General features: G+C 33.5%; 2 protein-coding genes, 2 long non-coding RNA genes and 1 pseudogene across 9 annotated transcripts; 3 read left to right on the top strand and 2 right to left on the bottom strand.

The window, feature by feature from the left end:
* Positions 1 to 46: 46 nt before the first annotated feature.
* On the bottom strand, positions 47 to 1486 carry LOC109129843 (uncharacterized). 5 transcript variants are annotated; one of them, XR_015587030.1, is made up of 6 exons: positions 1221 to 1439; positions 960 to 1038; positions 754 to 851; positions 628 to 674; positions 450 to 542; positions 47 to 274 (listed from the first exon to the last, which is right to left on the bottom strand). It is a non-coding gene; the product is annotated as an uncharacterized LOC109129843 (long non-coding RNA). The 5 variants fall into 5 exon arrangements; XR_002036147.2 differs by lacking the exon at positions 960 to 1038 and having other exon boundaries at positions 754 to 913; positions 1221 to 1486; XR_015587027.1 differs by lacking the exon at positions 960 to 1038 and having other exon boundaries at positions 754 to 809; positions 1221 to 1458.
* Positions 1487 to 7291: 5805 nt separating this feature from the next.
* Positions 7292 to 12376, top strand: LOC104759924 (uncharacterized; annotated as a pseudogene). The gene is made up of 5 exons (XR_015587026.1): positions 7292 to 7754; positions 8126 to 8774; positions 10268 to 10668; positions 10760 to 10951; positions 11033 to 12376. The product of XR_015587026.1 is annotated as an uncharacterized LOC104759924 (transcript).
* A 2294-nt stretch (positions 12377 to 14670) lies between these two features.
* LOC104759923 (uncharacterized) lies at positions 14671 to 17199 on the top strand. The gene is made up of 3 exons (XM_087495755.1): positions 14671 to 16242; positions 16324 to 16545; positions 16630 to 17199. Exons 1-3 carry the CDS (start codon positions 14853 to 14855, stop codon positions 16974 to 16976), a joined length of 1959 nt encoding a protein of 652 aa, XP_087351881.1. The 5' UTR covers positions 14671 to 14852; the 3' UTR covers positions 16977 to 17199.
* Positions 17200 to 18968: 1769 nt separating this feature from the next.
* Positions 18969 to 19690, bottom strand: LOC104758381 (uncharacterized). The gene is made up of 2 exons (XM_010481241.3): positions 19371 to 19690; positions 18969 to 19254 (listed from the first exon to the last, which is right to left on the bottom strand). The coding sequence occupies exons 1-2, from the start codon at positions 19610 to 19612 to the stop codon at positions 19155 to 19157; spliced, it is 342 nt and encodes a 113-aa protein (XP_010479543.2). The 5' UTR covers positions 19613 to 19690; the 3' UTR covers positions 18969 to 19154.
* Positions 19691 to 23072: 3382 nt separating this feature from the next.
* Positions 23073 to 24762, top strand: LOC147924778 (uncharacterized). Its single transcript, XR_015585662.1, has 2 exons — positions 23073 to 23292; positions 24427 to 24762. It is a non-coding gene; the product is annotated as an uncharacterized LOC147924778 (long non-coding RNA).
* The last annotated feature ends 3111 nt before the right edge of the window (positions 24763 to 27873 follow it).

Below are 27873 nucleotides of genomic sequence, written 5' to 3'. Positions count from 1 at the left end.
ATAAGGGAGGAAGTCTGAAATTAGCTTAAGTGGTTCTGCACGGTCATTAAGTTTGGAGGTTCTATCTATTTTATAATTGAAAAAAACACAAAACTAGAATTTTAGATACTTCTAAATTTGGGATAGTCCAATGGTAGAATCATTGAAGGTTCTTAAAATTTTAAATTTTGAAAAAAATTGTGTATAACACTTGACTATATTTACTTGACACACACTCTGCAACACTTGCTTCTTCTTTGCCATTTATGCATTCCAAGACTTGCTTCCTCTTTGCCTATATTCATATTACAATACTACGATTACTAAAACTACCAAGCACAATTAAGAGAAAGGTTCAACTATGTATTCACTCACTAATCAGTTATAACCATGTAAGCAAAAACAGTATCGAGTATCCAACAGATGTATTCCGGAAAAGCTATTCTCAAGTTGTATTGCCAAGTTTATACCTCAGTTCTGAGTTTCAATGGCTTCAAAGAGGTGACTTTGATCTGCTTCTTCTTCGATCTTCTAGTTCCCATAGATGCAGAGGAGTCCAAGCTCTGTTACAAATAGATTGTCAAACTACACCAACCATTCAAGGAGAGGATAAACAAAATCAAATGCTGCATCAAATTAAACACAAACATTTCTTCTGCCCCTCCTGGCCACCATTTGAGTTCAGACTTGAAACACTGCAAAACACCAAATTAGAACTAAGTATATGCATAAGAGCAAGTGAGCAACGGTTCAATAAAATGTTTATCTGTTTACCTATTGTCCCATGATGAGGAAAGTGAAATGAGACTGTTCTAGTCCAAGATTCGTAGCTGTTAAGAACAACAACGAAACTGTTGCATATATGTCTGAAACTATTCACCAAATCCCCATTTTATATATCAGAATCAACTCAAAAGGTCTTCATCAAACAAACCTAATCAAGAGCAACAAATAAAGATTTGATGAAAGACTAATCTTACTTGCATACTTGTGGCTAAAGCCACCAAAAATCTCATCCCCACTTCATCACTACTTAGACCAAATTCAACCTCTAAGATGCTACATGAACAAGGATGCAGAGTTTATCACAGTCACAGGTTCGAGAAATTTCCAAAACTTTGTTGCGAACACACGACATGTTTTAATCAACAAATTAAGAATCATTCAACCCTAAATCGTATAATCTCCAATCGCACGATCTTCATCGGTGACTATGCGAAAAAGGTTTGAAGAAGATATACCTGAGAAGAAGACGATTGACGCATCAGTTGAAGAAGATTAGCAGTAGAATTAACGGCTTGTGTGATCTGATCGGCGACGACTGCTTTCGCCGTTCGATCACCTCCGCCGATTCCTCTTGAATTTACATCGACATCGGCTCAGGCTCTCGCCGATGGAGAGAGAGAGAGAGAAACAAGTGAGTTTTTTTTTTAATTTGGCCAATCACGAACTGACACGTCATTGCTGGAACTGTGTTCCAAAACCTCTATATTGAACCACTTCCATCAATAAATTAGCATTTTGATTTAATTTTTTAATGTATCATAATTTAAAATTATGATTTGGAACCCTCTTGGAAACCATCAATGGAGATGGTCTACACACACAAATATACGCATTCTTGTAAAAACATATAAATTCATGGCAATGCAGCTTAATAGATAGTAATATTTGTATTTTATGGTTTTATTGATGAGACCAATTACAACAACTGGTTACGTTCCAATTACAACTGAAATATTTTATGTACTAAGACCATTATTAGTGGAGTAACCCACCATGGTTACTCTCACATTAATTAATTATATAAATAATCATAAATTAAGTTAAATAACTCTAAGAGAACCTAAGCAAAATTACTCTATTATTAGAGAATCCCAAATAGGTTACTCAAATATTTAAATAATAATTTTTTAATTTTTGTTTATTAATTATCAAACTTTAATTATCTAAAATGATAAAACAATTATTTAAATTTTTTATATTACATAAAATAGAAAACAATATTTTACAAATTTAAACAATTTTTTACAAACTTTAGAATATTAAACATATTTTACAAAATTCAAAATAATAAACATATTAAACAGAATTTGGAATAAGATTTATTGTGCAGTTGCACCAAATTTTTCCCAGATATGCTCAATCAAGTCTTTTTGCAAAAGATCATGCATTTCTGTATCATGAACATCATTTCGAATGCCCATCATATTATGTAGATTTGTTGGCGTATCTGTAGAATATGATAAATCGACTTGAGAACTTCCGCTTCCTTCTCCGTGATGGAATTCTGTTGGATCGTAGAAATTGTAGTCATGTCGTTCGTCTTCCACTATCATGTTATGCATGATGATAAATGCTCTCATTATTTTTCCTATTTTTCCTTTATCCCAAAAAAGTGCGGGATTCTTCACGATTGCAAATCGAGCTTGCAAGACTCCAAATGCACGCTCTACATCTTTACGACATCCTTCTTGCCATTGAGCAAAGAGTTTTGCTTTTCGACCACGTGGAAGTGTAATAGATTGGATGAAAGTTGCCCATTTGGGATAGATACCGTCTGTGAGGTAGTACGCAATGTTTTATTGCCGTCCATTGACAACGTATCTAACTCTCGGAGCTCGGCCATGTAGGATATCATCAAACACCGGGGAGCGGTCCAAGACATTGATATCATTTAACGAACCCGGTGGTCCAAAAAAGGCGTGCCAAATCCATAAATCTTGTGATGCCACAGCCTCTAGTACGATTGACGGTTTACCTGATCCACGTGTATATTGTCCTTTCCATGCACTGGGACAATTCTTCCACTCCCAATGCATGCAATCTATGCTCCCTATCATTACAGGGAAACCGCGATGTTCTCCAATATTCAGTAATCGTTGGAGGTCTTCTGAGATACTCGTCGCCAAACAGATTTATAACTCCCTCTACAAAATGTAGAAGGCATTTGTGGGAGGTTGTTTCAGCGAGTCGTAAATATTCATCCGCCGCATCTGTCGAATATCCGTAAGCCATCAAACGAATAGCTGATGTACATTTTTGAAGTGCAGAAAGACCAAGCCTTCCAGTAGCATCTCGCCTTTGTCTGAAGTATGGGACTCCATTCTCAACAGCGGTAACAATACAAAGGAACAATGGTTTGTTCATTCTAAAGCGACGACGGAACATAGCGTTAGTGTAAGTCGGATTATCACTAAAATAATCATTCCACAATCGAATGTGGCCTTCTTCGCGGTCTCTCTCAATGTGCACTCTTCGGATTATTGGAGCTGGTGGTACCTCTGGGTGAGTGTAGTTGTATTGGATCTCCTCCACTATACTATCAACCTCCTCCTCTACCATTTCTTCAATTTCTTCATCAGAACTCCAATTAGACATTTTTTGGTAACTTGGGTATAGTAGTAGGCTTATATTTGGATTTAGTAGAGAATGAGTAATAGAGTTTGAGTAGTGAAGATAGGAGTTTGAGTAGTGAAGATAGGAGTTTGAGTAATAGATAGAGAAATATTTTTTTGTAATAGGAGGTTGATTCTTTTCAATGCAAAGGTGAAGAGAAAAAAAAGATACAGAATCGAAACACAATGCAAAGTTGGTTGCAAATAGGAAAGAACAATACATCAATATATAGACTTTAAGTCTCGAGATACAAGCAAACACACAACTTCACGGGTTAAAATAAAACCAAAAGCAATACACAAGTGACTGTCCTCTTGTGAAACAAATACACATGTGACTGTCCTTGCCAAACAAATACAACCAAGAGCAATACAACCCTTACAAAAGACAAAAGCCATAATGTCCTAACCGACACTCAAAAGCCAAAGACACAAGCAAACAAACTATCTGTGACATGTTCCACAAGCAAAAGACACAAGCCATCCGTGACATGTTCCACATCCGTGACATGTTTCCCAAATCCGTGACATGTTCCACATCAAGCAAACTTCTTCTCTTCACGTGACATGTTCCACAGCTATATTTTTGTTCCCGAAACCCTGAAACAAAAGAATACAAGTAGAGTTAAGCACAACAAAACTTATTAAACACAGAACATAAAATAATTGAGTTAAACTTATTAAACACAGAACAAGAAGAGTTAAACATAACAAATGAAAATAATTGAAACCTAAATGTTTGTCAACATTTGATCTACGAGTTTGTCTCTAAGAGCAACTTCAGCGGGTGTTAGTTCACTCTTGTTAAGCAGGCTATTTAGCAATCTCATTTTGCCATGCTTCACTTTAGCTGCTTGTTCTTGATCCTTCATTGCAATGATCTTGTCTAACTTATGGACATAACCATCTTCGACATCAATACTAACAGTCGGTCTCTTCCCTTTGTTCTTAGCAGCTTTAACCCCCGGAGGCCTCTTCTCAGCACCATCATTACTCGAAGTAGGAGCCTCAGATGCAAGCTTAGTCTGCTTGTGGCTACATTCTTCTGTGATCCATTTCTGATCGTGCTTCAGCTCCCTCCAGCAATGTACAAGGATAAATGGCTTCTTCATGTCGTTATTGAAAAGCTCATACGCCATTCTCAAGACATCATCTTCTGATTCTCCACTCTTCCTTCTTGTACACGCTTGTGCGTAACAGCCCACAAACTTGTTGACTTGGTGGTTTATCTTGTTCCACCTAGCCTTACACTGTGTTTGCCCTCTTGCGTTTGAACCAGCTGATCCACCATTTGCTTCGAAATACCTTGTAACTCTCTGCCAGAAACTATATTTCCGCTGCTCATTACTGGTAACAGGATCCTTGCTGGTGTTTAACCAAGCACTTATGAGGTTGACATCCTCCTCTGCAGTCCACCTCTTCCTATTTCCTCTGCCTCCGTCTTCTTCAGTCTCTTCGACCTCAATACAGTCTTCAGTATCGGATGCTGGGCTAAAGTTAAGATTCTGAGAAGAGAATGTTGAGCTAAAATGGGGTGGCTGAGAAGAGAATGTTGAGGTAAAGTGGGGTGGCTGAGAAGAGAATGGGTTGCTAAATTGAATCGGCTGAGAGGATTGAGCAGAATGTGGAGGGTTAGGATTATCAGAAACGTTGGGAACTTTTTGAGAATTCCAAAGATCAACAAAATTTTCATATGCCAAACGATAAGGATCCATTGTTTTTGTTTAATGAAAGCTTATGTTTAACGAAAAGGGTTTGTAGCTTGAGGGTTTATATTGTCTAACAATGAGGGTTTATATTGAACTCAAGGTTAGTTTATCTTTTAAACTGAAGGTTAGATAACAAAAGGTAAAGGTTTATTGAGTAAAAGGCTAATGAGTGTTTAGTTGAAAAACTTTTCAGTAAATCTACATGTGAAGAGAAAAACTTTTCAGTAAATCTATGAGTAGACAACTGAATAACTTTTCAGAAAATCTACTTGTGTACCAAATTTTCAAAAAGTTGATGTTTGAAGTCAATACTAATTTCAAATTCAATCATGTTTCTCAATAAACCAGTGTAATTATGCTTTTTATTCAAAATCACAACAAATATCAAGACAAGCGAAAGAACAACAATCGGGTTTCAAAAAGACTAAAAAACACTAGAGCAAAAAAAGAAAACAGCAATATAGAACAAAAACTCATTGTTTTACTAAAAAACATAAACAATTTATAAAACCAAACTTTTTCAAGTTAGAACAAGAACAAGAACAGTCTATAACACCAACTCATTCATCCCAATCACAACTCAAACAAAATTTTACAACAACATATGAGGGATATAGGACCATACCTTATCAATTTTGACTATCCAACCGCTAAACCACTTCATGAACACCACTCTTCACCAGCCGAGTCATTAGTCTTACTTGCAACCTACCACATGACAACAACACCAAATTACCACACCGTAGAAATAATATTAACAAAGACAATAACCAAGCTACAGGCTCTCTCTCACACCAAATTACCACACCGTAGAAATAGCTTACTCTCTGACCTTGCTGCTGGCTTCCTACTCCTAACTTACTCTGCACACACACACACAATGAATAAAGCAGATTCCTTTACATTAATCTCAAATCAATTTCATCTATTTCCCAAACAAAATTAACCATTTTCTCACCAACCCAGAAACCAAAAAGCTAATAGCAATTGAAATAGAAAAACAGAACAAAGTAAAGGTCATATCCGATAGAAAGCCATAAAATTTCTTGACAAACCCACAAACCAAGTAGAGTAAGAACAAGGTAAAAGGGTCAAATCCAATTATAACAAATAGTGGAAGCTAATTCAATTTCTTATCTAGTAAGTAGTGATGAAAAAGGAACAAACTTTGCAACCTGACGGGAAGAACAGAGGACGGAGGCTGAAGAGAGAGCGTTAGCAGATGCCATTTTTCCAGAGAAAAGCAGCGAAGTTTTTTTTTTGAGTGAGGAACGATCTAGATTGAAGTGAACATCAAATTAATCTCACAATCGATGCCTAATAAGTCAAATCGACAGCAAATATTAACAATTCTAACAAGCAATCGAATTAATATGAAACCCTAAAAATTAAAGACCACCGGTGATAAATTAGGGTTTAAACAAACAATCAAAAATCAAAAGACGAACCTTTCTCACCGATCGCTACACGGTGGAGCTCGCCAGACATCTGGCGTTGTCCCACCAATCGTACGCCATCGTGCTCCCACCACTGTGAAACATTCGCCGTCGCCAAAGATTGCAAACCGAAACGGATAACCCCAATTACGCCAATTCAGTCACCAATCACCCTCCGTCTGACCAACAACCATCGAGATTTAGCCGGAAAAATCAAGGATTCGATGGTAATCGGTTAATTTTTCCGATGGTTGTTGATTCTGCTGTTTATTTCCCACGGACGAGAGAGACGAGAGAGAATCGAGAAAGAATGAAAAAAAAAGAGAAAAAAAAAATTTACCTTTTATATTTCTCAACCAACCAATCACAAACGACCACGTCGCGTTACTTAGGGTGTTTCTCCCAAACCTTCCCACAGAACCGATACTCTGTGTGTTGTACTAAAAAATGGGTTTAATATTACATTTTTGGAGCCCAATATAGAGAGTATCCCAAAGAGTTACACCAGTAATCATGCTCTTAATACAACTAAAATAGTTTCTTTCCAACTAATTACCTTAAAAAGCAACTGGTTACGTTCTGCAACATAATTTAATTTCTTTGACATGACTTCCTTTCAAACTTTGAAAATTGAATTTGAAATGTTTGGACCAAAACAAAAATGAGAAATATAGATATTAAAAGAAAGAAACTTTTTTTTTTCATCTTCATCTCTTCTTCTCTAGTTGTTGTTTCCCTCTGAAACCAGTTGACCTAATGACCCAAAAAAAAAAAAAACACATCTTTTAAAACCTACGAAGAGGGATCTGAAGCAATGCTTCCTTGTCAAAATCGTTCAGCTCCTTCTCCTGACTCAAAGGCACTGTCTAGGAGTGTTTTCTTCTGGGGTTGGAGGTATTCTAACAAAAAGTTCGAGTCTTGGACCAGGAAAATGTCTCATCTTCACGAACCCACTTGGAAGAAAGCTGGGATTTTTGAAGCAGTCATGGCGTCCACATTCAAAATCTCTAAAAACACAGATCTTGTTGTGGGTATTGCTGAGAAATGGTGTCCTGACACCAAAACCTTTGTTTTCCCTTGGGGTGAAACAGCTATAACACTTGAAGACGTTATGCTGCTTTCAGGTTTCTTTGTTTTGGGTTCACCTGTTTTTGCTGCTCTAGAGAGCTCAGGACAGGAGATTAAGGCTAAACTAGATTTAGAATGGAAGAAGATTAGGAAAGACTGGGACGGTATTACGACACTCCTCTCTGATTCAACACTTGAAACGATCCCTCTGCTGTTCTTGCGATATTCTCTTCAGGTCACGGTCCATACATTATGGCAAGAGAGAAACAATCGGAAACATGGCGAAGCTTCAATCCCGGCAACTAGACTTCTAAAGCAGATTGATCGGACCATCAGAAATAGACTCCTCCTCCTTTTAAACTCAGGCAAGGATCAGTATGCAGATATTCTTACAATTTGGTTCTCAACCCGAATATAATGTAATCTCTTAGAAATAATCTCTAATCTCTAAGCTCTGTTACACCTTGGATGTAAAGAACTGGTTTTTTTTATGAATAAAATTTTACATTCATTCAAAAAAAGAAGATTAGGAAAGACAAAGTCAATTTCGTCACACAAGTATCTTGGATGGAGAGATTCATGAAAAGTGGTGATGAGCTTGAGCATGTGGCTTTCCTTATGCTCTGGCTTAACTACTTTTTGTTTCCATCATGCTTGTATCATCTCTATAAAGCTGTTTTGCCAATTGCTATTCATCTTTCAAGGGGTACTAGGATTGCTCTTGCTCCTGCTGTTCTTGCACACTTGTATGCTGAGCTAAGTCTTTTGAAAACCCACATTACATCTTTCAGCGAATCCACCAGGGAGGCTAGAGTTGATCTGACTGCCTTGTTTATGTTGGTTCAAGTTTGGACATGGGAGAGATTCAGGGAACTACAGCCAAAACCTAATCCGCTGCTAGAAGGTGAGCCAAGATTGGCTCTTTGGTATAACCTGTTACAGAGAACAAGCAATGCCAGACAGATTCTAGATAGCTCCAAGATTGACAGTTTTGAGTGGCGTCCCTACACAAAAACTGTGGAAAACTGGAGGTTTCCTCTGTTTTACCCCGAGAAAGATATGTGTATTCTTGTTTCCCCATGTCTTGATGATGACTTTACCTCCTTTGCTTGATTCATTAAGGCGTCTGAGCTTGTTGGGATTAACAATGTGGAGCATTACTTCCCCAATCGAGTGGCTTCACTGTAACATCCGCGAACCAGATTATGCGGTTTTGGTAGGAGTGTCGATCGACACCCTTGTGGCATCGATCGACACCACTATTTCTGGGTTCGTCGGGTTTGTTTTAATTCGCGATTTTGGTTTGGTTGGTTTGGTTTAGTTATCTAAACCGAGTATATAAGTGGAGAAGCGAAAAATTAAGGGTTTTAGGGTGTCTGGTTGCCGTTTGCAGAGATAGAGAGAGAGGAGAGAACCTATTGTGGTGTGAAGGAGATTAAAGGAGAAAGAGCAGAATCGTTAGAGTTTGGGAGGAAATAGTTTCGGCATATCAAATCGTTCTCAAAGGTAATGAAATTTGGTAGGTTTATTCCCACGTCTTTCATCGTCATTCTCCTTTTTACAGAAGTAGTTTTGGATTTAAACTCGAGGAGATATTGGCAGTTTCGTGAGTCACGTTTTCTCAGACGCGAGTTGGAACCATCGGGGATTGTAATTGAGATCTTGGTCTCGTCTGATTCCCGATCGTGCGAAAATTTTGTGGGAAGCTTCGTGACGTCTAGGGATAGCTTTTCACCAGAGCGATTTGGTAGTTAACGGTTGGTTTTCATTTTAGGGTTCGTCTTTGAGACTGTTCTTTTCTGATGTTTTTGTCCAGTTTTGCTATAAGTCGTTTTTGGTTGTGTGGCTTGTTGTAGGGCGTTTCTGGGCTGTTTCAGACGTTAGGAGGGTCTCAACTGGTTGTATTGGTTGTTATAATCAGTTGATAAGGTGAGTGCATGACCATGGCTTATCTAAGCCTGAGAATCCTTTGTTTGCTTGATTTGTTGTGTTTTGTGGTGTTGTTCTTGCTTGTGGTGGTTGTGTTATGGTTATTATAGGTTCCTGAGGCTTTTGGGAGAGTTTGGGACAGATTGTAGGCAGATTGGAACGGATGTTCGTCGTTCGGATTCGTGCAGTTCGCGTCTGCGAAGGGAGTGTTGATCGACACCAGTTAGGTGTCGGTCGATACCATGTTTGGCCAGTGTCGATCGACACCTCTCTGGTGTTGGTTGACACCAAGTTGCTTGTTTCGTGATTTTCCTGGTTTGTTTGTGTTTGGTTGTCAGTTGTTAAGCATTGGTTTCTCAGTTGCTTGTGTGTATAGCCCAGTAGATGGGAGGATTGCCTCACTAAGTATTTGTGATAATACTTACGCATCTCAATTGTTGTTTGTGGTGTGCAGGTTTGTGTTGTGGAATCATGGCGATGAGGAGGAGGATGATCTAGGGTCTCGTTTGTGTGTTATTGGATTGTTGGATATGTTGTTGGAACCTTGGATAGAGATATGCTAGGTTGATGGATAGAATGCTTAGGATTGTTATTGTATTGATGTTGTAATAGTTTTGTATGGTTGGTATGTTTCCGCTGTGTGTACTGGTTGTTATTGGTTTAATGAGGAGTCGTGGTTTGGGTTGGTTTAATTTAGTAGTATAGGCTGCATAATTGTTTATATTGTATTTAATTATTAAAAAAAAAGGATCGGGTTGTTTCATTCACAGTTTAGCATGCTTCAAGATGTTCCTTCTCTTGTTAACCGGAGCAACCTCTCACTAGAGGCAGCTTGGAATGATTATAATCAGCCTATTGATGATTTGACAATATTACACATTCCTTCCCGTTTGGCAATACCTCGTGTTACTCCAAACTTCTACGAGTGGTGGAGGAAGTCATTTCCAGAATTGCAGAATTCTTCGCTGGAGATGGATGTTGATGAATCAGCTGAAGTATTGAAAGCAAGAAACAGTGAAGGTGATGATGGTGATACTAGCTTTGTTCCTTCTGGCTCCACGACGAACAGAAAAAGCGAGGATTATATGAAGATTGCTGAGAATTTTACAAACAAGAGACGCAAGTTCATGAAGCAAGCTCGTGAAAACGGTAACAATGAATCTACTGAATGAAACATTGAAATCAAGAACATTAGAATCAGAAAACATTGTAAGTGATGATACTAGCTTTGTTGTTTCAGGCTCTAAGAAGAACAAAACAAGCAAGGATGAAATGAAGATAGCTGAGGATCCAAACAAGATTCGCAATTACATGAAGCAAGCGCGTGACAAAAGACTCAAGTACATGAAGCAAGCTCGTTACAAAAGACTCAAGTACATGAAGCAAGCTCGTGACAAAAGAGTCAAGTACATGAAGCAAGCTCGTAAAAATGGTAATTGACAATTAATTAGCTGAAACATTGAAATCAAGAAACATCATAGGTGGTGTGGTGATACTAGTTTTGTTCTTTCAGGCTCTAAGGTGAACAGAACAAGCAAGGATGGAATAAGGATATCTGAGGATTTAAACAAGAGACGCAAGTACATGAAGCGAGTCTGTGAGAACGATGAGAGTACTATGGCTCATTTTCATACACAGGTTCATTCAGCCGATGATGAAGAAGATGATAGACTCTCCACTGCTCAATTTCTTCGACTTGAGAAGAAGAAGAAGAAGAAGAAGTATAGTACTGATGTGAAGAATAGCGGAGGAGATACTTCAAAACAGCTTGGTAAAAGAAGCAGATTTGAGGTGGATACGAACGATGGAGAGAAAACTTTTCCAACACTAGAAAGAGAGCAAAGGAATAAAGAAAAAGATGAAACAGGAATCAAAGCAGGGAAGCATATGGTTTCGAGTCCATTTAATGAAACCAACTCTTCAGATCCTCCTGTTAGTTTTGATGGAGCAATGGACATTGTTGAATCAGCACCAGAGACAAGGAAATTCTGTGATGATGGGCTTGATGTACAGACTGATGAAACTGGAAACAAAGCAGGGATATTTCCGAGCCCATTTGATGAAAACAACTCGTCACATCCTTCTCTTGGTGCTAGTCGAGGAGTAGTTGACATTGTTGTGTCACCATTAGAGACAAGAAAAACCTGTGATGATGAGCTTGATGTACATGGAAGCTATGGCAGCAAGGAACCAGACTGTTTGCTCAAAGAAGATGGTATAATACCAGGACAAAAGAAGAGCTCAGATGAGAAGTTGTGCAGCAGTGAAGCTAAGAAGGAAGATGCTGATGAAAGTTTGATCCAGAAAAATCTTGCAATAGAGGAGCTAGCACTAAAGGCACACAACAAAGGCTCAAGCCCTCACCAAAACCTTGCTTGTGGAGATGAAACAAGCAAAGCATATAAGAATAAGGTTCTGAGCCCATCTGGTGAGTCAAACATTCACATCGCTGTAGGGGAAGGAAGTCAGGGACAAGACTGTTTGCTTCATGATAATTCCCTCGGAGGTGAAGAAAGTATGAAATGCAACAAGGATTTCGAAAAGAGAAACAATGTTTTTGACTTTGATGCTGATAATGGTTCAGCTAAAAAGAGAATTCAAGAGCTGAAGGTGCTGGGAGTTTCAATAGAGGAGCGTATTATCAAGGCACAAATTTTTTTGGCATTGATCATGGAAAGGAGAGCCGCAGAACTGAGAAGAATCACATTGCGGTGCTCTCAGCTCTGATGACTCAACCTTTTGAAACAAACCAGCCAGCATAATCTTATGAGTTTGCAAGAACCGTTGTCCCATAAAAAATGTGAGAGCAGCTTCAATTACTTTATTACAAGACAATAAGATAAACAACTTTTTTACCTTTTTACTTTTAAAAATATGGTGACCAAAAACGGTCTTTGTGCTTAGCATTAGATGGAAACGAAAAGCAACAATATCACACACTTTATTATACACAAAGTCTTTTGAGTTTTTATAGTTCGGTTTGGTTTGAATATATTAGACCGATCGGTTAATAAGAACATTAAACCAGTTTGTGTTTAGGTCAACTGAAGTTCGAATTGGTTTAGAAATTTTAGAAGTTTTTTTGTTTGTTTATGGCCATACTTATTAACATTCCGTGATAATTTTTACCAGTGGTTGAGTTTCAATTTTTATCGTATCATATGTTTTTAATGTAGAATAAATTGAAATATTTATTATTTATTGTTGAATTATTTTTTGTATAATATTAAAATTTTGGGATTCCATTCTATTAGTTTTATACAGTGATAGTGGCGAACCCAGGAAAAATTTTTACCCAGGTCATAAATAGAAAAAAAAAGACTGATAGTGTAGTATGGAAGGTTCAAACCTTGGTTTGGGGAGGTAAACAAAGGCAAGAATGACCAATTATGCTGCTGAAACTTCACAACTTTATATGCAAACAGACGTTATTCTAAAGTTTTACCCGGTCAGTTGACCTCCCTAAGCTCTATGTGGTCCACCATTGGTTTTATATATGTATTCTTTGAGTCTTACTAATATCATTGTTATTGGTTGATCACTTTTTAATTATATTTAAAATGCTTCGTTCTATCAAAATTTAGTATTTTTTTGTCAACAAAAAAATCAGCTTATATGAGCCAACTGGTAAAATTTAGTGTTATTGACATTGATTTTTAACATTTTATTTATTCAAATTTATTTTAGAATATCATGGATATCCATGAGACTATTAGACGAAAAAAGAACATTCATGAGATTATTAAAGTTTTTATAACTACTGTTTCGTAAAAAAAAAACCTCTTTACTAATTTAATAACTTAAAAAATTGTTACAATCATCAAATTTTATGTAATTTCAATTATCAATGAGCATCATAGTTTCCCAAGTCCCACACTTTTACCTAAAATATCTAATAAACTTAAACGAAAAATAATTTCATTCCAATTAAAGGTGACAATATATTTTCCACTCAGAACTACCATATAAAATCTCCAACTTTGACTCTCCTTCTAATTTTTCCTTAAAAAAAGAGTTTTAAACTTATTTACATATGAAACACACATGTGTCGATTTTAATGGTTTATGATCTAAACCGGACACTTGATTAGCTAAACCTGATACCAAACCTTATTAACGAACTTTTAAAATATCAACGAACTCGTAGTTACGTAAGTTCCACGCTTTTATCAAACGGTCATTTTGAAAACTATCCTATTTTGAGTTATATTTTAAAATACCCATTTTACTATTGATAATGAAAACTAAAATATTACATATATAAAATGACAATTTTGTCCAGATTTAGAAATTAAGATACAGATTTGTTAATCAAAACTAAATTCAAAATTTAGAAAAAAATAAAACTAAATTTGAAATAATATATATATATATATATAACAAAAAGATGGTTTATTGATTTTTTTTTTGATTTTTTACCAAGATAATATCTAAAAATCTTCCATAGTCTACAACTTAATATTTGCCATGTTACAAAATAAAATCTCCAACTCTCCAAACATTTTTTTAACCCAACATACCACCAAAGTTTGTTTCAAATAAACAATTCCGTTTGAATAAACTATTTTATGTGTTTTCAATAGTAATAAATCATCAAATTATGAAACATGACAATAACACATAACTTAACAAACATAGTTAGAAAATGTTATCCTTTATTATTTTCTTGAAAATTTTAGGAATTTTTGGAATTTTTAGTTATATAACAAATTTGTAAAAGTCAAATTTGTAAAAGTCAAAAAAAATTTTGGTCAAACAAAAAAGATATTATTTGATTTTAAGTAAGTTTATTAATAATTATACATATTTTTTAAAAAAATAAAGAAAAAAGAATAAAGTATTTTTTTAATAATAAATCTCAAAGTAGAGTATTTTCTTAAATATACTCTTTAAACAGCTAATGCTTACATTCAAACCAAAAATAGTTTCTTTCTATTTATCTTACATACTAGGGAATCTTTTGAATTTCCAGCTCATCATTTAGACAACAGACATTTATTTTCCTTAACTTTCATTTAAATGCTCATGCACTCTAGTCAACCAAAACAAAAACCAAACCATCCATATATGGCAAACAAATAATACAAAAATCTTCCCTTTCATAATTCTTATCGATAAATACACACAAGTTTCCCTCTGAAACATCACTCAACCAAACCAGCAAGAACAAAACACCATCTTCTCAAACTCTCTGCTTCACCCACCACCGAAGTCATGCCTCCTTGTCAAATTCATTCGGCTCCTTCCCCTCCACCACCCAAGTCTCTTTCTTCCAGCGTTTCCTTCAAAGGGTGGAGATTTGCAACCGATAAATTTAAGCTTTGGGCTAGAAAATGGCAGCTTTGCACCGAGGCATATGGAGACAAGCTGGGATTTTCGAAGCAGTCATGGCGTCCACATTCAGAATCTATAAAAACACAGATCTCGTTGTGGGTATTGCTGAGAAATGGTGTCCTGACACCAACACCTTTGTTTTCCCTTGGGGTGAAGCAACCATAACCCTTGAAGATGTTATGATGCTTTCAGGTCTCCCTGTTTTGGGTTCACCTGTTTTTGCTGCTCTTGATAGCTCAGGAGAGAAGGTTAAGGCGAAACTGGATGTTGAATGGTGCGCGATTAAACGCAGAGGTAACGTCAGTTTTGTAACACTAGTGACATGGATAGAGAGATTCATGGACAGAGTCGATGAGTATGATGAACATGTAGCGTTTCTTGTCTTGTGGCTTAGTTATTTCGTTCTGCCTTCACGCTACCATCATGTCACTCAAGATGTTTTTCCAATCGCTATTCATCTTTCAAGGGGTATTAGGGTTGCTCTTGCTCCTGCTGTTCTTGCACACTTGTATGCTGAGCTTAGTCTCTTGAAGAAACACATTACATCTTTCAGCGAATCCACCAATACGGCTAGTATTGATCTGTCTGCCTTGTTTAAGTTGGTTCAAGTTTGGACATGGGAGAGATTCACAGAACTACAGCCAGAACCTAAACCGTTGCTAAAAGATGAGCCAAGATTGGCTCTTTGGAATGACCTGAAGCAGACAACCACTGATGCGAGACTGATCCTGCACAACTCGAAAATGGACAGTTTCGAGTGGCGTCCTTACACAAAAACTGTTGAAAACTGGAGGTTTCCTCTGTTTTACCCTGAGCAAGACATGCGTGTTCCTGTTTCCCCGAGTCTTGATGATGAAGTCATCTCCTTTGCTCGATGTATCAAGGTTTCTGAGCTTGTTGGAGTTGACAATGTGGAGCATTACTTCCCCAACCGAGTGGCTTCACAGTTTGGAATACTTCAGGATGTTCCTCATAATAATGTTCACCGGAACAACCTCTCACGGGGTGCAGCTTGGAGTGATTATAATAAGCCTATCAATGCTGTGGAGTTGTACATACCTTCCCGTTCTACCATACCTCGTGTTACTATGAGGTTCTGCGAGTGGTGGAAGAAGACGTTTCCAGAATTCCAGAAGTATTCTTCTAAAGACAAGGGTGTTGTTGAATCAGCAGAAACATCGAATGCAAGAAACATCATTGCTGACAGCATTGTTCCTTCAGGCGCTAGGATGAGCAGCAGCACAAGCAGTGAATCCAGTGATGAAATGACTATAGCTGAGCGTTTAAACAAACGCAAGTGCATGGAGGAAGCTCGAGACAAGAGACGCAAGGGCAAGGAGGAAGCTCGAGACAAGAGACGCAAGTACTTGAATCAAGCTCGTGAAATAGGTAATGATATGAATCAGCTGGAACATTGAATTTTAAGAAACATCGTAGGTTGGCTATAGAAGTTTTGTTTTGTTTTTTCAGGCTCTAAAAGTATGGCTGATGAAAGTGGAAAGAATATGGCATTGATCCCATTTGTTGGAAACAAATCTTCAGATCCTCCCCTTGGTGGTAATAAAAGAGCACTTGACATTGCTGTTCATGGAAGCAATGCTGATCTGATCGGTGGTGGCAGCAAGAAACCAAAGTTCATGGAGCAAGCTCGTGGCAAGAGACGCAAGTACACAAGTCAAGCTCCTGAAATAGGTAACAATGAAATGAATCAGCTGGAACATTGAATTTAAGAAACATCGTAGGTTGGCTACAGTAGTTTTGTTTTGGTTTTTTCAGGCTCTAAAAGTATGGCTGATGAAAGTGGAAGCAAGGCAGGAAACAACAGTTCAGATCCTCCCCTTGGTGGTAATAAAGGAGTACTTGACATTGCTGTGTATGGAAGCAATGCTGATCTGATCGATGATGGTAGCAAGAAACCAGAGTGTTTGATCATAGCAGGACGCTCAGATGAGAAGGAAGTTGATGTTGTTGGTGATGACCCATACGAAAAGAGACTTGAAGAGCTGAAAACGATGTCATCAACGTTAGAAGAGCGTATTAATAAGGTACTAAAGAAGGTGACCTGGTTGAAAGAAAGGAAGGTCGAGAAACTGAGAAAAATCGCAGCAGCTCGTTTGATCTAGGCGGGTTCGAGGATGTTCTCAGCAGTCCAATGCAAGTAGAATAATCAAAGATCAACCTCACCTCTCTGAGGTTTTGGTTTACTATCTTTAAATGTTTCATTTGAACTCAGTTATGAGCTAGTACTTCTTGGTGTGTTGCAGATCAGATACTTCTTACTGGTACATTTGTTTATTCTGTAATGGCGGTGTAGGTTATAAGTTCCAGACTTTGAATCATAAGAAAGCCAGTCAGCTCCCAACTATTAATTTTAGCTCTGTTTTATCATAACTTTTCTTACAATAGTGAGTGCATGGCTAGTTTTTATCCAGCAATTATGAGCTCTAAATCTGATCAGTAAGTAGATATGGAACACTTGTTTGCTGTAAGTGTTTAATTTGAATCTTTTGAACACAGTAATGAGCTAGTAGCTTCTTGGTGTGTTGTAGATTAGAGTTCTGCTTACAGGGATAGCTCTTCATCCTTATATGGAACAGCCTGATTCCATCAAGTGAAACTATGAGGAAACTGGAGCAAGTATAATCAAAATCTCAGGGATCAATTTAATGAAGATAATTAAAAAACTGATCCCAAGTGATTCCATATAGGTAACATCAACTGAAAAGATAATTAATGAAGTACCTGATCTCAGCAACCAAAACCATTAACAGGCATAATCTTCAGAGTCATTTTACCATGACTAGTGTGAGAGTAGCTGTAAAGCCTGTATCTAACACTGTTACGTTGTTATATATTACAAGACATTCAGATGAGTTATCAGTCACTGTCAAATTCATGAGAGAAAGTTGAGAAACTATAAGGTTCTTCTTGTATGGGAGTGTTTTGAGTCAATGTTCAATGGTCACAGAAACACAATCCCATTCAGGCATTAGTCGACATCGATCAAGATACACACAGTCTTAAAAGTCCAATAAGATACAGAGATCACATCTCAACTTATCATGAGCAATTAGATGTGAGACCAAGATCTTCTTAATTACAAACCCACTTTATAGTCCAAGTTCTATAGAACAGCAAAAAGTGAATCAGTATACATATTTGAGAATCATGGTTAGACCAACAAAATGACTAACATAGCTTTATAATCAAAGTTAAAACTGATTTATATGAGTGCGTTTGGATTTTGGTGGAACAAGTCTGATTGATTCGGCGTTTCTTTCTCAACGGTCTCTAAAACGTCAATTTAACTGCTCTCCCAAGACCATATGTGATCTCCATTATACCCTTACCCGAATATATGAGAAGGTTGAGTAGATCGATGAGATCGACAAGATCCAAGGGTCTGAGATGATTGATCAAAATTATGGAAATGATAAAGATTTGATTACAGAAGAAGTAAGAAGGATGTGGAAAAATGTCAATATAAATTTACGTAAATATATGATTAACCTAAAGTTTCTTAATCTAAGACAAAAATAAATGTTGTACATTTAGAAAAAATGATAAACTTCCTAAGAACATATTGATCGGATCCTTCTTCCTAGGTTAAACTTTATTATCAAGTCATTTATATGACACTGTTGTTATATATAAGTGTGGGTATGCTAATAGAGGTACATAGCACGTAGAGATCCTTACAAAATTCTATTCGCCCCCAATATTGTTTTTTTTTTTCAGTTGATTTCAAGAAAGATGGGTTTTTTCTCGAAGATTTTTAGTTGTTTCAAGCCATCTTCAAAGAAAGGTTCTTGCAAGGGTGGTGTCTGTGTTCTTAAGAAGCCTAAATAAATCTTAACAAGGATGAGTTTGCTACTATGTACTAAGTAGTAGTAGGCTAAAAGTTATTATTATTATCATTTTCTTTTCAATATTTATGTTTCTCTTTTCTTATTATTTGCAATTGATATTTTTAGCTTCATTTGAGAAGTTATAATAATACTCTACTTTTTCTCTTGGCAATTCGATCTTAAACAAAACAGTTGTGAATATATACATCAAAACAAAACTAATATTCGTCCTAATTCGATTCTATAAAAAGATATGAGCCTTAGAAATCATTGTAATGATTTGAACGTTACGTATAAATATTAAATAGTTGGATGATACGAAACCTGATGTAGGAGCTTATATCAGTAACTTAGCATATGATGATCGATGCACTTAAGAGATATAAACTTCAATGGACAAATAAAAAAGAGAGTAAATCTTAAAATCACTAGTACTCATATATATAGTTACGTTTAATCGGAGTCTTCCTCCTCTTCTTCACCTTGGAGCGACTTGAACAGTAACGATGGAACCAGAAAATTTGTTACCAAATACATAGAGATCATTGCTCCACTGCAATAATTAATTAATTCAACACATAAACCATATATACATTTTGGAGTTATCTTTGTTAAGTTGTAAGAAATAAAGAAACGAAGTACAAGTAGACTATAGTAGAGGAGACAGACCTTACTAGGAGGAAGGTACTGATATCACCAGACTCAGAAGGAGGCAAAACACTCGCGTTTGGTCTCTTTAGTCTAATCCCAGTCTGGGGATAATTACTGATTTGCCATTGATGGTTACTTAAGCTTATAGGAGATGAGGATAAGAAGACGGAGAACACTTGTTTTCTTCTCAGACTCTCTTCTTGCCGATTCAAGACGACGGAGCTGGCTGGTAATGGCTGATGATAACATGCACACCACATTCTCTCAGTTTCAAAAATTTTGTCGACCCCAAAAAAAGAGAAAAGAAAAAAAGTGTTTGTTCGTTGAGTTATCTAATAGGGAGAGGGATTGATTGTTCCTGACAATATTTTGTGAAGATAGACCTTAAGCCAATCTTGTGTCGCCACGTCACCGTGTCTCTAAAATGAGAAATTCTAGTTTTCCTAGAAACTTATCTTCTTCTTTTTAAGCTTATGATCGATCAATGTATATGATCATCCTATGCAATATGCTTAATTCGTATTTTTAAAATTTGATCTAACCAAAAGGTCCAAAACTATCATCAAACAATAATTTTAAAACCTTCATTTACATGTACCATATGTAATTAATTGAAAATTATGTCAAATATAAATACAACATATTATTGGGATATCAATGAGATTAACCGAAATCAAATATCAAACAGTTGAGATGAATAAACGAGATTATTATGAAAATCATTATGGACATGTTTTCTAATTGATCATATTTAATTTTTATATTATTAAGATCGAACCACAATAACCACCAATACATCATTACGTGTATGCATGCTAAGAATACAGCCGAATCAAACAAAATAAACAACAAGCATAAGATTAATTGTGCATATATGATACCAACCGGGGGAAGCTTTCTTACGTTCAGATTATTATACACTACCAGAGAAGATATTACACATGTTGTTTTATCGTTAAATATATATACTATTAACTAAAATATAGTACATTAGTTTTTAAATTTCATGACAGAAAACATATATGCATCATGTACCACGGGTTCGTATTTAGTATATTATAAAATACATATAACTTATTATTGAGCCATTGGTGAGATTGAACAAGCGAGATTATAAAATTAATAAAAGTATAGTTATAAAATCATAAAAGTATAATTATAAAAATCAAGAAGGATCCGGAAGAATGTCAACATGTTAACTCAGATAAATATAGTAAAACCTTTATAAATTAATAAGATCGATATCAAATTTTTTTATTAATTTATACAAATTTTAATTTATCAGATAAATTAATAAAATATTAATTTATAAAGAATTTTTTCTATTTTTATATTTTTGAATATTTTTTATTAAAAATAAAATACTTTTATTATAATTTACATTTTTATAGAAATTTCTTAATTTATAATTTCGGCTATCATAATCTGATGGATGTCAATAGTTTACTAGATTATTCAGGTGATAAATGGTTAGAAGTTCAAAGTTTAAAAGAAACTATTGTTATTATCTTCATGATGAAGTCTAATAAAATATTGCAGTATCTTTATAACCAATTACACGTTCCACGATTTTTGGATGCAATGAGAAAGATTATAGGTAAGCTCCAAAAAGAATGCAAACTCAAAAATATACAAATAACAATAGAGTCATATTTTACTAAATTTTCATATATATATATATATATATATATATATATATACTTTATATTATTATTAATATATGATACTTATGAGACTATATTTTGTGGCATCCCGGTTTGCGAAGAGGTTTAAAAGATTTGATTTGGCCACTATGTCACGAAAGTGCACTTATCTTTTCGGTCAAGTTTTCTGAGAGAACTTCAGAGTTAAGCGTGCTTTAACTGGAGTAGTCTTATACAATGGGCGAGCCGGAAGTGACTATCGAAACTATGTGAGTAAGGAAAAACACAAGGAAAGATCATGTTGTGAAATGTAGTGACGGTAACAAGTCTTTAAAGCTTCTCGGACGAAGCGTTACATATTTTTACATAGGATTTCAAAAAAAAAATATTATCTTATTATTTTATCAAATTGTGTTATTTTTTACTCCAGTCCAACTCAGGACTGAAAAAGTTTATTAATTTATAACGAGTATTAATTTAAAGAGTACTAATTTATAGAGGTTCTACTGTATATAGTCAACCTAAGTTGTCTAATCTTAGATAAATAAAAATGTAAATTATATATTTAGTACAATAGTAAAATTCCTAAGTAATTATCAAGTAATTATTTAGGTTAAACTATTAACAACTAATGTATAATCAATAATAAATTATAATATATTGTAAACTATAAATTATAATAGATTACAATAAACTAGATAACGACCTGTCAAATGTGCGGATTTAAAGTTTTGTAAATTAAATTAAATTTAACAAAAGTATATTAAAATTTGTTGTACGTTCTTTATAAGTTTTATTTTTGCTATAATATACTGATATATATCTATTTACAATTTTTTATGTATGTTATCATTAAAAGCATTTTTTTTACACTTAAATATACTGTATTTTACAAATATATTCTTTACCACCACTTAGAAAATGTTTGTATGAACACATTAAGCCAACTATTATATGTCTTTTTACTTTCACTTTTGCATAGTTTTTATAATTACTAAAATTATTGGCTCAACAAATATTTGGAATAAAAAATATATTACATAGTATACTAATCAATGATGTATCATCATAATAGTGTATGGCCAACCATGGAGAGAACCTCGGCTCCACCCTCCTCCCTTATGGAGAGAACCTTACGTCCAACCTCTTCCACCATGGAGAGAACCTGGGCTCCACCTTCCTCCCTTGGGGAGATAACCTTGCGCCCAACCTTCTCCACCTTCCTCCCTTGGAGAAATAATCTTGCGTCCAACCTCTTCCACCATAAAGAGAACATCGGCTCTGTCCTCTTCGTGTGTGGAGAGAACATGTTCACATCTTTTAGCTATCTCAAAATGGTTTGCTCCGACAACCAATGAAACTAAAAGACTCTTTTTTAACGTCACAAAATCTTTTGATAATAACTAATGTTAAATTTTCCATTGTATTCGTGGAAGTGTTTTTGACACACCATGATGTAGCTTTTGTCTCGCTCAATTAATGGAAGAAAATATTGTCTACTCAATTAATGAAAGAAAATATTATATGGTTTGAAAACGTGTAAAAGTTAAGGTTTATAAAACTACATAAAGGCATAATCATAATCATGTATTTAAACTATTTCATTTCTCATCCAAGATATGGTTTTTATTATGATAGGTGTCGCTAAAAAAGAATGTCAAATATCACATTGTTAGTAAAAGTTAGAAAAAACTTTCTCATATTATATAAGATATGCTTTGACAGTTCATTTTTAATAAATAATTTTTTTTACAAAACACTATTCTAGTTTATTGGTGTTACAACATTTTGATGATTCAATACAAATAATTTTAGATCAACTTTAAGTAATACCAATTAATTTTAATAGATAATTTAAATTTATACATAAGAGAGCTTAATAAATAAGATAAGTTTATTTTATTTTTTATAAAAATAATATCTGACCTAATTAATTAATATTATAAGATTAAATATTATCTATATTTCAAATATAATATATTTTTCTCAAATGACCAAAAATAGTATTTCAAATCTAAAAAATATTAAATATTATCTTGTGATTAAAAAAAAACTGTGAATCAATAACAAAAAAGAATATGAGAAACATATCTATTTATATGTTTTGATGAGAGAGAGGGTCTCTCATTTGAGAAACAACATAGCTATTTATCTAGCCATTTTCAATTAATATATATTTTTAGTTTTAGTTTATTTTTAAGACGGCTTTCTCATTGATAGACTTGAGACTCCAATAGAAGTGCTTTAAAAGCCACAACGTGACAAATCTAAGTATGAGATACAAACTAAATACATAGGTCTGAATCTTTTCTAAAGAGAATTGTTAGAGACTATTTTTTGTTTTGTTTTTTCTTATGGGAGGAACGAGGAAGTATTGTTGCTTCATAAAAACGTTTGGTAATAAGTTTTTGTGTATGATGTTAACATTAGTTTAGAGTTTAGACTCGAAATCATTAGTAATAATACTAATAGTTAAGCTATGATATTACCGCCTTTCTGTTTTCTTAGTCTGCCACATAAATAATCGTTTTCAAATGTGACATGCTTTCTACTATAAACAATATCGAATTTTGTATATTTAATATACGATTCTCAGTTTTGGAAAGCGTTTAAACCTAACATGGCATGTTTAGGATATGCTTATATATTGAATATACGTGTTTAAGATAAGCATTTAAACCTCAGTTTTTTTTTGGGTCCTAAAAGGTCAATATCCTTTTACTCGCTCAATAATTTACCGTAACAACCTGCACTATATGCGTGATCAATCTATGCAGATAAAAGTAGTGTTATGAGTAAAATTATTTTCGAAGATCTAAAATTTGTTTGTGTAAAAACAAAATATATAACCCGTGAAAATATGTTTAGATCAAACTACTATGTATCAACTTAATATCTAATTCGCTATTTTTTCAATCTATGCAAGATTTTTTATTTTGTTTAAATTTTTTTGTGTAAGAATATGTTTCACCCGTATACCAATGGTATTATATGTTATAAAAATGGTTAAAGAATATGTTTCTTTAATAGGTGAACAAATTTGGATTTTGAAAATGGATCTTATAATGTTATAATAATTATATATTATAAGAATGATTAAAATATATTTTAAAATTGAAATATTTTGATTTTTTTTAATTAATTGAAAAATGAATATTCCTTAATCATCCCATAGCAATTATGTGTAAATATCCATAGGGCAATAAATTTATGGGTGTTTCGAGCTCTCTAACGACGACACATCAGCATTTTCTTGAAAATGCTTCTCTATTAATATATAGGGGATTTCTCTTTAGATTCAATTAGCTAATTGTATCAACGTTTTCCATTATTTTTTGGTCATCAAAGTTTTCCATTCATTGTTTTGAAAGCTAATTAACTTATATAAGACCTCTTCTTCTTATATGAATATACTCTATTTCTTTTTTCAGCTTTCAATACAAACAAAGATTATAATAGAGAAGAATGGAGGGCCTGTCGCTACTGGTGTTAATAGCCGTCTTTGCCGTTTTTGCAGTTTTGATAGGCTTCGGCATCGTTGTGTTTTACGCGTATCTTAGAAGAGACAAATAATGATCCTTCATAATCGGTGATTATACGTCAATTCGACTATGTCTATCTAAGATACTTTTTATTGTTTTCTAATAAACATAATGTAATCTATGTTTATAGTTTCGGTTTCTGTTTTTCTTTTTTCTTTCTCATCAATAATATAGTTTGTTCCATTACTTGGTTTATAAATAAAAATAGTACTTTTGGCCTTTAAAGTTTATATAGCACTAGAATGTGTACATTCCCACGCGCGGAATTTTAATTAGAATATTTTCTATTAATCTAAATTCTTGAGCTCAAATATATTTATTCAAAATTTTAAGTATAAATCTATATAAACACTAAACTTACTTTACTAAGTGATATACAACAAATGTATTGTTGAAGATAATGTTTCATTGTTATATTTATTTGGTTGAGATTTTAGTTTAATTTTTTTAGGAATAAGAATCATTTAATCTAAAAATAGTTAATCATTTGAAGTTTAAAAGATTAATCCATATAAAAGTCATTTTTATTTTACTAATCTATATATAACATATATTGTCTAGTATCGCAATAATATTTTTTTGGCAAATCAACAATATATCACGTAGTAACAAAAAAATGACTTAAAAACCTCCCTAGAAGAGTTTATTCCACATTCATATCCCACGAAAACATCTTTTAAAAATTTCTAACATCGAAAGTCGATGGTTGACCTGATTATAGAGATTATTTAAACATAGCGATATCACATTAAATGCAAATATACAAACTTTCATTAACATTTTTATTGCTATGTCACTATAATGGAGTTGTCCAAGTGCATTACCTGCCATAATAGAATTTCCGACCAAGTCAAGAATGCTTAGATGGTGAAACGATTAAACCCGACAATGAATATATGTTCACTAATCTAAGTTACATATTTGTCTAAAACCCTTATATGTATGTTATTTTCAGATGTTAATTTTGTGATACAACCTTAGATTCATCTTCTCAAAAAAACATGGTGTACTTTAAATATGTTGTTTCTGCTAATTTTTTTGGTTAAGAGCATTTAATAGAATTGATGAAATCTCAAGCATGTTTTATATTTTATATTTTATCATGTTATAGAATTGTAGCTCTGGTTGATAATATGCATTGTGAGATATGCTATACAAATCACATGTCACTTTTTTGTACGGCTTACATATCATTTTTCTATATTTTATGACCATTGATTTTGTTTTTTTAGATGGATTATTTTTTCAAGATTCTTTTTCATAGTTTTCCCAAAAAAAAGTGTGACCCTTTTAATGTCTTCGTTTTAGATCAAAACTTTTAAGTTGAGGTGAGTAATTAATCTTTTATTTTTCTATAAGTGAAATTTCATAATAAATCTTTGTAATATATGTTTCTTAGGTACAAATGTTTCACTTCAATTTTATTTTTATGTTTAGAATTTTATAAATACATAAATTGTATAATTACATAAACTGTTTTTTTTACTCCACCATACATTAAAATCTTACTTCTATTCTACAACTCATTAACCCATTCTAAATTTTGGAATATAATCATTTTTTGGTTAAAATTTGAATAATAACATTACTACTAAAATAAATCCACAGTATTATTTTTACTATTTTAAAATATTCATTTATTTTACTTTTATTATTTACTAAAAAAAATTTTATTATTGTATTTACTATTTAAAATTATAAGTAATCTTACTTAATTCGTTTTTATTTAATTTTTATATTATTAATTATAAGTAATATATTATTTTAAATGTAAAATATATATATATATATATCATTGTTTAGGTGGATGATGATATGGAGGAATGAGAAAAGAAAAAAGTTAACTTTATATATATAGATAATAATATTATCATTATTGATAATAATAGGATCAATAATAAATTATAGTAATAATAGTATTAAACTATTAACTTCGGATCCTTCTTCCTAGGTTAAACTTTATTATCAAGTAATTTATGACACTGTTGTATATATAAGCGTGGGTATGCTAATAGAGGTACATAGCACGCAGTTGATTTCAAGAAAGATGGGGTTTTTCTCGAAGATTTTTAGTTGTTTCAAGCCATCTTCAAAGAAAGGTTCTTGCGAGGGTGGTGTTTGTGTTCTTAAGAAACCTAAATAAATATTAACAAGGATGAGTTTGCTATTACATACTATGTACTATGTAGTAGTACGCTAAATAGTTACTTTATTATTATTTTTTTCAATATTTGTATTTCTCTTTTCATATTATTTGCACTAGATATATTTAGCGTCATTTGAGAAGTTATAATATTACTATATTCTTTTCTTTTCGAGAATACTAGGTTTTGAATCCACTTTGGATTATTTGATATATTTTGATGAACTTATATATGATTGATGACGTTTGATGAAATATTATTTTATAAAAATTTTAATTAGTATTAAGGAAAAAAATAAATATCAAATACACAAGTTTGAAAAATATAAAAACCAGTTGTGTTATAAAATCAAATCTGATCAAAAAAATCATGTATCTAACTCGACGTCCCGGTGAGACGGATCTAACTGGTGACCTCACATATCCTAAACCATTTCTTTGACCACCAGAAAAACGAAACAATTTTATAATCATGAATTTATCTCATTTTCATATTTAACTGATTGCTATCACCTATGTTTTCATGTTTTTATTCAATGTTTTCTTATTTTTCATATTCTTTCTTTTCATTTTCATTGTCAAATTTTATGGTAATTGTCATCGTTACTTTTACCGTCAGATTCTTCGTTATACTCTTTTTCTTCTTCTTTGTCAACTTCTTCACATTCTTCCACTGAAAACCTTTTTTTTAGACTACCACACAACTTATTAACCCATAAAACTCCAAGACCAAAATCATTTATTTTCTCATAAAATTTGTGCAATTCATAAAGACCAGAATAGTCAACACATGCACCCAATTATTGATAATTTCATCCATATACTTATTTGGTTTTAGATCCACACATATTAAAACTTCTCAAACCAAAATCCTTGTACATATTTCTTTTATTTATATAGATTTTACTTTACTTTTTTCTTTTCTAAAACATCTTAATAATATAGATTACTACTATATTTCCATAAATGTTAATTATTTAAATATCTAATTTTTATTGGTTGTTTTAAATCCTATATGGACACCTTTATGGGTTTATAGCTTCAACTTTTTATTAATATAGATATAATATTTTAAAATTTCTATGGAGGATAAGTAATTGTAATATTTTAAAATATTCTGTGAAGTTTAAATATTTTTAATATTTGAACCTTTTAAAAGTTTCAATATTTATAATATTTTAAACTTTTAAAAC

The sequence above is a fragment of the Camelina sativa genome, chromosome 17, assembly GCF_030686135.1.
Source record: "Camelina sativa cultivar CO46 ecotype springtype chromosome 17, ASM3068613v1".
Taxonomy (NCBI): domain Eukaryota; kingdom Viridiplantae; phylum Streptophyta; class Magnoliopsida; order Brassicales; family Brassicaceae; genus Camelina; species Camelina sativa.
This window is presented reverse-complemented; position numbering and strand designations above follow the sequence as displayed.